This window comes from Prionailurus bengalensis, chromosome E4, assembly GCF_016509475.1.
Source record: "Prionailurus bengalensis isolate Pbe53 chromosome E4, Fcat_Pben_1.1_paternal_pri, whole genome shotgun sequence".
Lineage (NCBI taxonomy): Eukaryota > Metazoa > Chordata > Mammalia > Carnivora > Felidae > Prionailurus > Prionailurus bengalensis.
This window is the reverse complement of record NC_057360.1, coordinates 57416380-57431450: the sequence shown is the minus strand read 5'-3', so window position 1 is coordinate 57431450 and position 15071 is coordinate 57416380. Positions and strand designations below refer to the sequence as shown.

Here is a 15071-nt window from a genome sequence, read left to right as displayed (position 1 = left end):
CCTTAAAGTTTGTCCAATACAATTAAATGTTACATAAACCAATGAATTCAAATTTGTTGTTTAACAAAAAACAAAACAAAACAACACACACACACAAAAACACAAAAAAATCTGTAAATTCTAGATAAAAGCTGCTAGAGAAATTGCTGCCCACTTAAGTGTGGGCAGAATAAATATCAAAGATTAAAATAAAATCTTGGGGCTGCTCTCAGATAATTCCTGGGTATCTTTAAATTCTCCCTCATTAATTAAAAAAATAAAATAAACCTGGAAATAGCAGCAAGTGTGAGTTCAGGGGTGAGATTTGTGCAAGATAAACAAAGCTAAATGCCAATCAACAGGCCCAAACTAAGAAGGGGGGGGGTGGGGTGGGGTGGGGGAGAAACCTTGGCCTTAAATTGTTCAATGGTATGCACTGATGTGTTCAATTTAAATGTTAAATATCTATATAAGTTTTCGTAATTCCTCCCTTTACCATACTTTTTCAATTAACCGCTCCTTACGGCAGGCAAAAGAGGGTTTCCACCTTATTTTCTCCAGAAAGTGGCCCAGGGAGTGTAGCGTGTCATTCCATACGAGCTCTAATCCCAGCTCCTCTTCCTTCTCTTCTGCCTCAAGGAAGCACATAGGATTCCAAGTGTGTAGACAATGTTGTCACAGGGATAATCTTGAGGTTATTTCTCATTAATTTTTATGAAATTACTGGCAAATTCGGTGGTTTACTCTTGGAAGCAAACTGGTTGAGACATACCCTAGAACTAATGAAAACATGCTGATGCCTCCCGGCAGCTCCACGTCTGACAATATGCTCCACGTCTGACATTCTAAAGGAATGGATTAGCTGTACATGCTTCAAGCACTTCTCCACAGATACTGGGGTTTGCTTGTTGGTTTGTTCGTTCCCTAAGCTGGGTTTTGGACTGGCACTGAATTCACGAACGCGGTCCCTGACAAGAACCTAGAATTTAGCCCTTGTGTTCTACCAAGAAGTGAGGTGAGCTGGGGAGAGGATTGCAATGATCTTGTGAACATTAGGGCATGCCTGAACAGAAGTACCACGCCACTGCCATCTGGAGATGAAGCAGGAGAAACAGTTACAGGAAGGGCCAAAGTTCTCATAAGGTAATTTCTTATTCCAGTTAAAAAATTAAGACCTAGTCATTGGATTCCTGTATCTCAAAGATGTCTTCAGTGTACTGTTCTATCCTTAGTTTCCTCTCCTTCAGTAATTGTTGACAAGAAGTGAGGAAAAAACCGTAATAAGCAAGAGCACGAATGTCTGTGTGTGTCGGGTGTGTGTGAAGGCTAAAAATGACAGGCAATGGTGGAAAGACCAAGAGTGGCTGCTGTTGGAAGAGAGATCGGTGTGTGTTAAGGGGCATCCTGACTCAGGATAATCAAACGCCAGTGGCCTGACCTACCAATCACCCTTCCTCCCAAAGAAACACTTCAGTTGTCAGCTAGATATGGGTCATTAACACTCCAAATCCAGAGAGCTGGGACCAACTGCACAGTAGCGCATGGCTTGAGTAAAGGTCTAAGATGTCTCTTCCTCTTCGTGACTTCCCTCGTGCCCTTCCCTAAACTGCAATATTCCAGCTGGCTGCACACAGGAAAGAGACGGGACTAATTAACCACCTCACCTGCCCGAGTCAAAGGGAGCAGGGAGAGACAGTGAGCCACATGTCTGTGATCTTTTAGCTCAGAGAAGACCTTTATCAGTGAGGGTGCCAATCTTACCAGTGCCTGCTATTCCAGGCTATTCTAAGAAAGGTGGAAAGGGCTGAGGGGAGAAGGAGAGCTGAAAATTTAGACCATGATAAGTTTACCTTGAGATAGACAATTATTGTTAAAAAAAAGTCAATTATCACATGTATCATACGCCCAGGTACAAGTCAGGAACACAAAGGTTTGCAAATATGTTAAATAGTCCCACAGCACTAGTTGAGTTTCTGATTCTAATTTGTAGTTCATTTCCCTTGCTCGCTTTCAAACTGTGACATCACGATGTTCCTAGCATTCTCAAACTTAAAAGGAAAGCTCCGAATTCGCTAATACCCTCCAAACTTAACTATTTCAACTTTGCTGTGGGCTGGAAATTGAGGCTAGAGTTTGTTCAAATTCTGTGTACCGAATTAGAGAAATGAGTGCTGAGTGAAGGCTTGCGATGGGTTTTCTCTAACTAAAAGGCAGGGAGGGACCTCAGTGTTTGGACTTTGTGACAGCTACTCTTGCTGTTCAGAGGCCTTTGTTTCCTTCTTGGTTCCTGGCGTTGTTCCAGGTAACTGAAGTTAGTAAACGAGAGAGATATTTACTTTTCAATTCAGTCCTTTTTGTTAGGGCTTAAGGTCAGGATCAAACTCCATCAGTGTTAATCAGTATTTGCCTCAATTATGAGCATTTTCTTTTTCTCCTCTCAACTGTTCTCTTCCTTCCTGCCTCTTGCCTTTTTTTTTTTTTTTGATGGTGGGAAAAATCGGTTATATTTAGAAGTAGCCACGTGGATATGGCTTAGACAATCCTCGTTCTATTTACACCCGAAGTATCGTAGTCAGGGGCCAGTCAAATGCACATCATCTTCCTTCCACCAGACCCGCTCACCGTGTGCCCTTGTCACAGGATTCCTGCACTGCTCCTTTGGTCTCGAGGCACATGGAGAACAGCCCCGTGGCCCCAGGGAACTTGACAAAGGCACAGTGGTCAAGCTTGTTCCCACTGGGCGAGATCTTCCAGGCTGTCATCAGCCTTGGGGGACTGGGCTCATAGGAGGACGGCGACATTCAGATGTTCTTGCACCTGTCGACACAGCCTTCTTGGCCTTTCCAGCATTTTGTTCTGATTGCGGTTTGGCGAGGGGCAGGAAGCCCTTCTTTGCCTTCACTGTAATCTTTGTAAAAATCCTATCTCTATCTTTGATAGCAGTTTACTGGTCTATTTTTTTAAACTTTTTTTTTTTTAAGTTTCTTTATTTTTGAGGGACAGAGCATGAGCAGGAGAGGGACAGACACACACACACACACACACACACACACACACACACACAGAATCTGAAGCAGGCTCCAGGCTCCGAGCTGTCAGCACAGAGCCCCATGTGGAGCTCGAATCTACTAACCATGAGATCAAGACCTGAGCCAAAGTTGGACGCTTAACTAACTGACTGAGCCACCCAGGGGTCCCAACAGTTTACTGGTCTATTAATGTGAGGTGTGGTGGTGACAAGTGCAAGTGATATTCAGGTCCAAGAGACTGCCGGGTTCTCGTTTAGTCTCTCTCAGAGGCTCCCGTCATTGAGGGGTTTTGTAGATGAAATGCCTGTATTAACAGAACCCTATAGATTAAGCTTTCAGCTTTTAAATTTCCAGGATCATCTTTTTACTCCTTTTTAAGTCTCCAGATGTGTTATTGGTACACCACGTATTTTATACAGTTATTGCTAGTAGCAGTTTAACAACAGGCTAATTTCTTAAGTTCTTCCCATGAAATGGTAGTTCAAAAAGATCTGAATACAATCAAATGAATATATGTTAGATGAAATCTCACTAAAAAAAATAGAACAATTCTTCAGTATTGCTTTCCAACCTTGACAACTTGTAAGTCAATTGTTTGTTGCAAAGTTAAGAGAAGAAAATGCTCTTTAAATGACAGGCTGGGCCACTTTCCAAGTTTCATCTAGATAGATTACCAGATTGTAAGATTCTTATTTCTTATAAACTGGTTCTAATTTTATATTGCTTGAGTCCTTCCCAAGGTCTTATACGTCTCTGAGCTCAAGTTGATGTTAAGTAAATGTACTGAGGTAACGAATCAAATAATTTCAGAGGAAAGATATTAAACATAAAACAGATCAAATTTGAAAACAGTTTAAATTACAAATGATGGAAATTAAAATGAGATACCATAATGCATTCATAAGGTTGGAAAAAAATGAAGAAATCTGATAATATAAAGTGCTGACAAAAATGAAGACCAATAGTAAGTATCATACAGTGTTAGCAGAAGTGTAAGTTGGTGCAACCGCTCTGAAGAGCAATTTGACATTATCTGGTAAAGCTGAGGATATGCATGACCTTCAACCTAGCAATTCTGCTTGGACAGATACATCCTTTTATACACCTTCACAAATAGACATACGCAATAATGATCGTTGCCTCATTGCTTCTGCAGCAAAAACAAAAAGCTAACTAACTTAAAAAGAAAAAGTGAAACACAAAAACACCAGGAATAATCTACATGTCAACTAACAAAAAATACACAAACTGTAGTATATCTATTAACAAGACAATGGGTAAACTGTAGCATATTCATGCATGCCAATAGCAGTAGTGAAAATAAATGAACTAGACTATATACACTAACATGACTAAAACTGTGAGGTAATGATACGTGGAAGAAGCAAGCTGTACAAAAATAAGAAGTTTAAAAAATAATATGTAGTCTTTTACGTATGGAAACACACATTTGAAAAACCATTTTAAATTTGAATGGGAATAAGAAAGATCAAGTTCAGAACAGTAGTTATTTCCAGGTAGGAAAGAAAATATAGGAATAGAACCCAGAAATAAAACATAAGGCTTTAGTTGTAGCTGTACTATCTTATTTCTTAAAAAATACTAGAAATGAAGTAGTCTAACAAATGTCATAAAAAAGTAACTATTTTTAAAATGGGAAGGACATTTTGAAGTTCCTATCCAAGAATCAAATATAGACCAGTTTACTATTTCAACAAACTGCCCAAAATAGAAAAAAATAAGAGTATGACTCTTCAAATAACAAAATGACAATATGACTTTTAAAACAACCAGATGGTTTAAGGGAGTCTGGGTGGTTCAGTTGGTTAAGTGTTTGATTTCATCTCGGGTCATGATCTCACAGTTTGTGGGATCAAGCCCCGTGCTGGGCTCTGTGCTGACAGCATGAAACCTGCTTGGGGATTCTCTCTCTCTCTCTCTCTCTCTCTGCCCCTTCCCTGCTCGTTCTCTCTCCCTAAAATAAATACACTTTAAATAAATAAATAAATAAATAAATAAATAAATAAATAAATAAGTGAATGAATGAATGAATGAATAAATAAAACAATCAGATGGTTTAGTCTACAACTCATGGGTGATTTAGATTCCTAGCCTCCTCCAGTTCCAAGAGAAAACCCTTCCACGTCTGCTCTTCAGTAAATCTTATGTAGTTTCCTGAGAATGTAGAAAGAGACAGAAAGAAGCTTTACAGCCAATAAAGCCCCAGCAATCAAAATAGAGGTGTTAAGAGTCAGAGGTAGAATACAAACATCAAACCCCCAAAACAAACAGAACTACTACCCAAACTAGAACAAATAAGAACTACAGCAATTTTTATGAATAATCCTTGGTTATGGGTACTTAATTTTAAAGAAGGCGGAGAGATTTAACATTGTTGAGGCGGCAGCAAAGGTCGCCCTGAAGAAACGACTCCAAGGCTGAAATGTGAGGAATGAATGAATAAAGGATTCATTAATGAAGGGGAGAAGCCTTATGGGGAGGGTGAGGTGAAGAGCTGCAGAGGCTGGTGGCTGGAAGGAAGACTAACTAGGAGCAGATGAAAGAAAGTGCTGAAGCCAGAGGCGTAGGAGGCGGGGTAGGGAGATGCTGGGGGGAGCTGGTGGGTCATGAGGTGGAAGCGGAAGGTAGGGCCTGGCACACGCTGTGAGCGAATCCGATTTCCAGACCTCCAAGAACGGAATGCCATCAAGAAGTTTAGATAAAGGATGGCATAGTCAGAGAGGTGTTCTGTATCCCTGATGACTTGTTAAACTGTGTGTGTGTGTGTGTGCGTGTGTGTGCACGTGTATGTGTGTGTGTGTGTGTGTGTGGAGGGATGCAAGCGGATGCAGGAAGAACAGCGGGAAGGCTACTGGGGTAGTCCTTGGGAGAGACAATGGCAGCTTTGTCTAGAGTGGTAGTGATAGAAAAAGATAAAAGCAGACCTTCTCAAAAGATGTAAGACATAAAATTAGCACAACTCATGGACGGATTAGATGGTGAAAATAGAGCGAGGAGTGGAGGACAGTTCTGGGGCTTTTGGCTTGCACAACTCAGGGGCAGTTGTCATTCACTGAGAGAGGATGCTCGGAGAGCACCAGGTGGCGAGGTACTGAGGAGGTGGGGCAGAGATCATGAGTTCAGTTTTGGACATAATAGGTTTGGGCTGTCTTTGAAAGGTTACGAGCAAATTTAGGGGAGGTCTGAGTTGAAGGCATATATTTGTGACCCTGCCTGTAGTTGAGACAGCCAAGGAAGGGAATACAGAAAGAGAAGAGGACCGAACTTTGTGGGGTTCAAACACTGAGGCCAACAAAAAAGACAATGACTCTACATAAAGGACACACAAAAGGAGCAGCCAAAAAAAAAAGAAGAAGAAGAAGAAGAAGACGACAATATATGGAGAAATACAATTTTCTTTCAAGAAATTCTTGCTAAGTTAAGAATTAATAATGAACACATGTACCTGACACTTAGTTTGAATCATAAGACGGTCTCCATTTCTAGGGCTTTTTTCTATTGAATTAAAAAAATCCTAAGTCACGATCACAGATTGACTGGACAAAGGAACCAGCATCAGATGATGTGTCAGCGACATTCAGACTGATTCGCTTACAAAGATATTTCTCCCTGAAGATTATGTACAGCTCTCAGACGGACTCCAGTCTAGGCTGCTAATCGTATCCCACTCAAAAGCTGGAAGACTGTAAGTCCCGGCGAGAAGGCTAATAGCAATGGATTCTCGATACACAGTTTGGATACGCTTGCTCCAGAAGGTGTCCTTCATATTTGGATGTAGCATTTGCGTGTTAAATATGCCCAATAATACATTACTGAGCCCTCTGGCTAGTCGCTAAAGAGGGCCAACAAGATTTAGAAAAGTCAAATATTTGGTCAGTGGACCACTGGAAACAGTTTGGTTTTTTCAGAAAATTTGGTTACCTTATCTTCAACATTTCAGCTAGATATTAACATTTTTGGTATCACCTTTTAAAGGAAACTTGTTTGAATGCCTTTTCCCTCAAAATCTATCATATTTCAGTGTGAATGATATGCTTCCCACCAATTCTTCACACTCTACACGAAAGAGCCATGATTTCATGATAACCTGCTTTCAGCCTTTCCTTCAAAGCCCAGTCCAGATCAGAGGTATGTTGCTAAGCACTAATTTCATGGAGAATGAAATAATGAGTTACTGGGCATTAGGTATAATCTTATTTATTCACATGGCAGTATCATTTCTTGCAGAATTACCACACAGCCCTCCCCCACACACACTCGCCAAAAAAAGGCCCTCCCGGTATGTCATCATTATTAATTCTAAGCCAATTTTTGCAGTCCACAACCCAGTTAATCCTGCTAACTCTTCTCTTATCACTTAGATTTTCACTGACACACAAAAGGATTGGTTTAGACTTTTCCTTCAAATGATCCGCATGTGTGAAAAGAACAATAAAGCGAAATATGCTATAAAGCATACGTATGTGACAGTAACTGGCATTTCAACATATGTCCAACAGAGGTATTTGTTAAGGAATATTGCCAAAGAGTTTCTGCTTTCTCCTTGATAAAACTATTCATCAATACTTTTATGACTGCTTTTACAAGTTTGGTTTCCTGATAATTTGCTAAAAGAAACTTAATTCTGAATATTGTTTCTGTGGTTCTGTCCTCCTCTCTGCCTGTAGTGACAGTGAAACAAGTTATTTTGCAGATGCTCTGGAAAACATAACTAGCTTACCAGAGAGGTTGGTGGCTTTATCTGAAAACTCACCAAAGTTTAAATGGCTTAGGTCACCATTTGATAACATTTTATATAACAGATAACACACCAGACACTAGGAGTAAGCAGATTATTCATTTAATAAGTCTACTTTTCAGATATCAGTTACTGGCGATTGTTTGTCATTTCCCTGCTTGTACAAAACCAATGTCCTCACGCAGAGATACACGGTTTATGTCACTGCAATGCAACAGCCCTCTTTATTAAGGACATAATGCTGAGTTATGACAGTCTTATTTCTATTCTCATTACAGGCTTTACTACTCAGCAAATCAATTCTGAACCACTGAGCCATTTTTGTGAATTGGGAATATAATGCAACACAGTAAAACAACAGAAAATGTAAATTAATAAACAACACATAGAAGGCAGATAAACTGTACCCTGGTGGCTATGAACTAGAAAGCTAACACAAACTTTGTCATCATCCATGTATAAACTAGTGTGTCCAAGTTTAAAAACCTAGTGGAATTTCTGAGAAAATGACAATCTTACATTTCAAGTACGTGAACTATGAACAGAACTGTTTCACTATCTTGCTGTTCCTCCAACATTATTAGGCTGCTTAAAAGATCCCCAGGAATCACCAGTATAGTTCATAAACCCTACCCCAAAAGACACCAATTAAAATATGAGGTGAGACTCATGGTCCAAAGTGGAAGAGGTAAATATAGCATCAAACTCAAATAATTTTTAAACTATGACAGCTCATTAAATTGGATCCCACTAATTCAAGATATGTGATACAAATCACATGAGCATCTTATGTGAACAATGTTGATGCCAAAGATGCTTAACAATTCCAAAGACCAAACTGTTTCTGAGAACTTTGTATGTTAGAAATTTTGAACAGTTGGGGTATTGAATTTAGGTTACTTTGTCTATCACTGATGTTGGCAATGGGAAGTATTATTTCCTAAAAATATGTTACACACAGAAGAGAATATAAAGGATGGGAATCAGCTTAAATTCAGATCAAGTCCAGAACAAGATTTAACCAAACCCTTCTGGAGATGAGATTAAAATGAACCCTTATTCCAAATACATGTGTTACCATTATCTGCCTTTTAATAAGCACACCTATTACACGGAGAATATATTTTGCTATTTTTTTTATCTATAGGTCCTGACTGTCAATGCTAAGGAAAACAAATGGATTACTTCTCGTCCCATTATTTCTTTTTTAGATATAACTGACTGGAGGATATGACTGGACAAATGCTGAATATTCTACAATGCATGGGAACTAACCAAGCCTTGATCTGTTGGGTTGTTTTTTGTTTTTTTCCAAAACTCTTAACCGAGAGCAAATCTATGAACATAAATGAAAATTATTTCAAAAACAATGACATATACACGTGTAAAGGCTACATTAAGTGAATGCTCATCTTTCCTTGGATTCTATTTTCATAGACTAAAGAAAACAAAATTGCCATCAGTCTTTATATGCCTGTTTGGAAAAGCAAACACTTCATCACCAAGATGAGCAGAATTACAACAGAAATTACTTGTCACCAAGTATATTTTTTAGTTATTCAGATAAATAAAGCAACATTCGGCTTCACGTCTGCACGTTTCAACAAGTATGACTGTGGTTCTACACACTTCTCCGGGCCCCTTTGGGAAGAACAGAGTGGGGGTCATATTACTGTGCATCCAGCTAGCAAAACCGGCCTCAAGTGTCTCTAAATGTCATCTAAGATCACTCAGTTTACCAGAGTCACTCACAGATTAATCCAGGAGAGGTGGGAAAGCCAGATGGGTGACGGGCAGGGCCATGGAGCACTTTTAAAAGATTCCCAGCAGAAAGAAGGGTGGCAAAATTTGCCCCACTGAAGCCCCACCCCAGGGAAAAAGACAATCTTTGGATAATGCATCTGCCCAGATGCATTATCTCATACAACTGCATCACTGATTAGCTAAAAGACTGGTGCTAGAAGTTTCTCTCCGAAGACAGGCATAAGGTACACCATCTCACGGTCACAGAGGAAAAAGAATGCAGCAAACCTTTCTGTTCTCCTTGATCAGAAATAGCAAAGCTATGAAAAGTCACATTAACTGTTAAACTTAAAAGGAATCTCAGTAAGTAGTACAAACACAGATCTCCGAGTAGAAGTACGTATATAAAAATACCCTGACTTATCTGGCATGGAGCCAAGCGGAAAGTCTTGCTATCACAGACCTGAATTTTTATTTAGATGTTAGAATCACAGCAGGAATAGTTTAAACACACCATACTAAAAAGTTCTCATATTAAAGATTCTGTTTGAGGAACTCAAAAGTTATTTGTCACATTTACATATGTGACCATGATCCCATTACGTTCTAATAAAAATTACAATGTATTTTACTATCTCGCTACATAAAACAACATATATGGCATGGCGTAAGTGTTAAAGTATTTGCTTCATTCTTAAGGTACTAAAATGAATATGTGAAACTTTTCCCACATGAGTAATGAAGCAACCTGAAACAGCTTTTCTAGGATTACCAGGGCAATTTCCACCCTAACTACCTTTTTTCCTCTCCCTTTTTTTTTTTTTTCACACTGTTTAAAGAAATGTTCCTATTTTTTACTCGAAGTTAGCTGAGAGACTAGTTCTTGCAGAAGAAGAAAGTAAAGCAAGTGAAGCAATAAAAGGAAACCCACCTATGGACAATGTAACTATAAATACACTTTTAACAAAGCAGAATCCTGAGTATTTCAACACATTTGTTACAAAGTTTTATTCTACTGAATTGGAAGACGTAAATTCCTCTCATATGGTACACGCATTTGAGTCGTAGATACTCCTCAAGCAAACACTTGATAAATATAATTGAAGTGTTATTAAATACAATGCTTTGCATCACGTCTTTTCTTCACATATTGATGAATATAGTATCTTACCTAACAGGAAATTTAGGATAACTGACTTTACAGAAGATCACATGTTAATAAACTCACATTCTAATTACTTACTGTTAAAATAATTAAATACCTTTTGTAGACTGGTAGGATTTAGCTGAGTTTTGTCTATTATTTTCACAGCAACCTAAAAGAAGAGAATCATTAAACTATGTTTGAGAATACATATTTTGATGGATAAAAGATTACAAAGAAAAAAATCTTTTGTTCCATTCCCAACTACATGCAATATAGTTATAATTGGAGTTCACATAACTAGATGGTGAAGTTGTGATAACCCGGCAGCCTTACTGTGTATCCCACTGACTTAAGTCTTTAACACATCTGATTGTGAGTCAATAAAATTACACCTTTCTTATTTTTTTCCAAGCCTCCCCTTTTAAAGTAAAAATCATCTGTAATCATTTACTTATGATTTTAATAACTTATAATTATCAGAGGGGAGGGTCTGGTAAATTCAGCAGGTTAGGTATCACGTGAATAATATAAGACAAATTGAATGCTCAAGCTCACTTATAAGCAAATGGATTTGAATGTCCTCAAGGTCTCTGCCTGATGGAGCCTATGTCTGAAAAGCTCCTGGCAGCTAAAATCAACTAAAATCAACCAGAACTGGACTGAGATCAACCAGAAGTGATATTATGGACAGAGAGAAGGAAAAACTTATTAAAAACAAATTATGACTGAGATCTTCACAATGTCCTCACTAGAGCAGGGAAACATTAAGTAATACTGTTTTTTAGTCTTTACTATGTAAAGTATTAAATAAATATTAGTAACAATAATAATTACTAAATACATAAATTTTTTCTCTGTATACATACACATAATTTAAAACACATGGGATTTTAGAAACCCAATTCTCTTATTACCTGAGGAAAAACATCAATATACTAACACTTGTGCAATGTGGGCTCTAAATACATAAAAATTAGTGGGTGACTTTATATACATTTATACCCAATTTACATGAAGCAATAATTAATGTGAACTTCCCTGGCCCTCTTCCTGGGGCCAGGGAACAACGGTAGTCAGAAATGTTTACAGAAACCGTATAATGAAGACAGAAGTCTGAGAAAAGCTCCTCTGTAGTTACACCTGATTTACAAAAGATGCTACGTGAAGGGAGGAGTCTTTTCTAAACGTTCAAAGGCCAACTATAGCTGTGTCCACGGATGTTCCATTCACACGCATCCCAGTGTTTTACCATATTTCAACTGTCATTCATTCCCAGCATCAACTATAGGAAAGCTTTAAAGACTCTGGAGAGGTCCAAAGTAAATATTAGAAAGCATCATGAAAACTTACCTCTCTACCCGTTAGAACATGTCTTGCCAATTTCACTTTGGCAAAATTTCCCTTCCCTATTGTTTTTTGTAAACGATAATTTCCAATGTGAGGCTGTTCGTCCGCAGACGTAATGGAGTTTCTACACCGAGGGATGTTCTGTCGGCTACTTGATTTGGTGGGCTGGATATGTGGTTCAGTATATCCATCCACAGATGTATGCTAAGAAAGAGGTTAACAAGATTTCATTGTTAATGAAATTATATTTTAAAAAGGGCAGTTAAAAAGACTACAAATAATTTTCATGAGTAATTCAACTTCAACAAAAAAACATCACACTACACAATTTTAAGGTGCAAGAATTCTATTTATAATTTCTACTTGACTTCAGCTCGGTTTGCCAGAGGGAACAGAACTATTTAAAATGAAATGTTCTGCATAATTTTAGGTATATGTTTTTGATTAAAAAATATATAAAAAATATAAAAATATAAAGATAGAAGCCATATAGACCAATACTCCTCTAAGGGTACTATCCCTTTAGGATGAGATGAGAACACAGTCTAGGGCTGTGTCATTACGAGGGCAGAATGTCTTTAATGCCGAGACAAACGACTCCATGAGTACATTTCGGCTTCTCCAAATTGGCCTGGCTACTTGCCATGTTCACTCTTTCATTTGCTGGCATATAGTTTGGTCGGCTGACCAACCAGCTGCCTGCTTCAGGTGTCCTTCTAGTCAATTCCTGCCCAACCTTCTCTCTCAGCTCATGTGCCCAACCAAGAGAGACAGCGATGCCTGTGTCCATGACCTAACGTTCCCTGAATTCCTCCTCAGTGCTACTCTTCAGGGAAGGACGTCAGTTTGTCCCACGGTGTCACACTAGCCTACAACCGCACTGAACAGCTGGATCAATGCAAGCTCAGCACGTGGAGCCCCAGGTCAACCTGCCTAGTGAACTGTGTGTCATCACTTCTGATTGTTCTGCTCTTGTTCAGTTTTGTCTGCATCCTAAAATACATACATTTCTAGCAGTTGTGAAAATACAGACTCACACATAACAAACGCTAATATCTTTCTCCAACAAACTTCTTTAAAATAGCTGAAGATGAGTAGCACAAATTAACAAAAGAAAGGCGGCATCTTTTATTTACAAAGTAACTAACTCAGCCTTTGCCATCTTCCCCATACAACTAAAAGTTTGTCTAGGGACACCTGGCTGGCTCAGTAGGAATAGCATAAGACTCTTGATCTCAGGGTCATGAGTTTGAGCCCCACCCTGGAGGTAAAGATTTCTTAAATAAACAAATACTAAATAAAAGCTTGTCTAAAAAATTTTGATCAGAAAATTTCTTAAGGGCAACATTAAAGATGACTCCATTTACCAATCTCATGCAAAGCATGACTCAAGGTCATTTTTCTATTCATTATTACTTTAGGATTTTTGTTTTAAAGGAGAAAATCAAATAAAGGGGCTCCAGAAAAATACGAGCCTTCTACTTTCAAGTTTTTTTAAACATGGCTCAGAATTGAATGGGTTTCACTGTGCCTCACACACACCTGCAGCATCTAGCCTCATTGGGAACTAGTACCCCCTCGGTACATTCTCACTGCACACCGTGCTTTCAGGGAGCTCATCGTCCACCCCGCTGTACTATCATTATACACTTACTTCTCCGTCTCTGCCACCCTACCATGGGCAATCTGAGGACAGGGATGTTTTCTTTTCACTTGTATATACTCACCACAATGCAAACTGCCAGACACAGAGGAAAGACTCAATAAATCAATAGTCCTCAAAGGGTTGTCCCTGAACCAGCACCATCAGCATCATCTGGAAACTTGTTAGAAATGCAAATTCTCTGGCCCTGTTCCAGGCCTACCGAGTAAGAAAGTCTAGGGGCGGGCCCAGCAATCTGTGTTCTAACAAGTCCTCCAGGTGACTCTGATGCATGCTGAAGTGTGAAAACTACTGCAATAAATAATGTAAAAAAGGGGTAAGTCCAAGGTTATTCACTGGCTCTTAGAGAATTCTGTATTATCCGAGCACAAACAGATGTTAATTACAATCAATTTCTAAGCGTTAACAGGTTGCCGTACTGTTTCCCATAAATAGTACTTCTCTACCTGAACTTGTTCTGCAGGGACTGTGAGCCCGTCCATCCTTCAAGAGTTAATTTTATCTCTTCCTCAACAAAGCTTCCTATGTCTTTCCACCAAGCAGAGTTGACTCCCTCTCTCTTCTGTTGCTATTTCTATATCCAGTAAAAACTTCTACTACTGGAACTGTCACACCATCTTCTACGTATGTGTCCATGGTCTGTTTTCACTGTGAGACCTGAAGCTCCCCAAGTCCCATAACTTAGTACAGTGTTAGGCACAAAGAAGACACTCAGTAAATAAAAGCTAACCTGAAGGAATTTAGGGCCCCTGTACTCCTGATGCCCCACAGAAAAGGACTTCTGAGGAATGATTCCTTCCTGTCCTTATCTCTGTTGGGTATGATACCCACCTCCCAATGCTAGTTGCAAGGCACATCCTGGTGCTAACCCATATTATGACAGACTGCATTACTGGCCTCAAATTTCCATGCCCTTTGCCATGTAACTCTCCAATGTCCTCCCAGTGAGGGCAGGGCAAAGCTCCCCACTCTTTGGAGGCTCACTCACATGATTTGCTTTGGCCAAAAGAATGAGTTGGAAGTAACAGTATAGCTAGTCCCAAACTAGTCATCAAGAGCCTTTGTTGTGCTTCAGCTTGGTCTCAAACTTCTGCTATCACCTTGAGAAGGACTTGCCTGGGCTGACACCAGAAGATGAGAAATACACAGAGCAGAACCATTCCCAGCTGTGCCCAGATTAAATCAACTGGTTCCCCAGATGACCCACTGGCTCCTAAGAAATTATATATGCTTGTTAGTTTAAGCTTCTGAGTGTTGGGATGGTTTGTTACACAGCAATGTCAGCTGATACACACAGCTATCACTATTTTTAAATTCAGAGGTAAACATGAGAGCACAATGAATAATTTAGAGATGCTTATCAGACATGTTCAAATTCAAAAACAAACAAAAAAAGAAGGGGAT

The 15071-nt window shown here is 39.1% G+C and overlaps 1 protein-coding gene across 2 annotated transcripts in view; it reads right to left on the bottom strand.

Annotated features, from left to right (window-relative positions):
• Nucleotides 1–15071, bottom strand: part of MARK1 (microtubule affinity regulating kinase 1) — a 118914-nt gene that overhangs the window by 58438 nt on the left and 45405 nt on the right. For both annotated transcript variants that reach the window (XM_043568761.1, XM_043568760.1), the window contains exons 2-3: nt 12008–12208; nt 10773–10826 (exon numbers count right to left, since the gene is read on the bottom strand). In XM_043568761.1, the coding sequence (XP_043424696.1) occupies nt 10773–10826; nt 12008–12208 (255 nt within the window). The remainder of the gene's footprint in view (nt 1–10772; nt 10827–12007; nt 12209–15071) is intronic.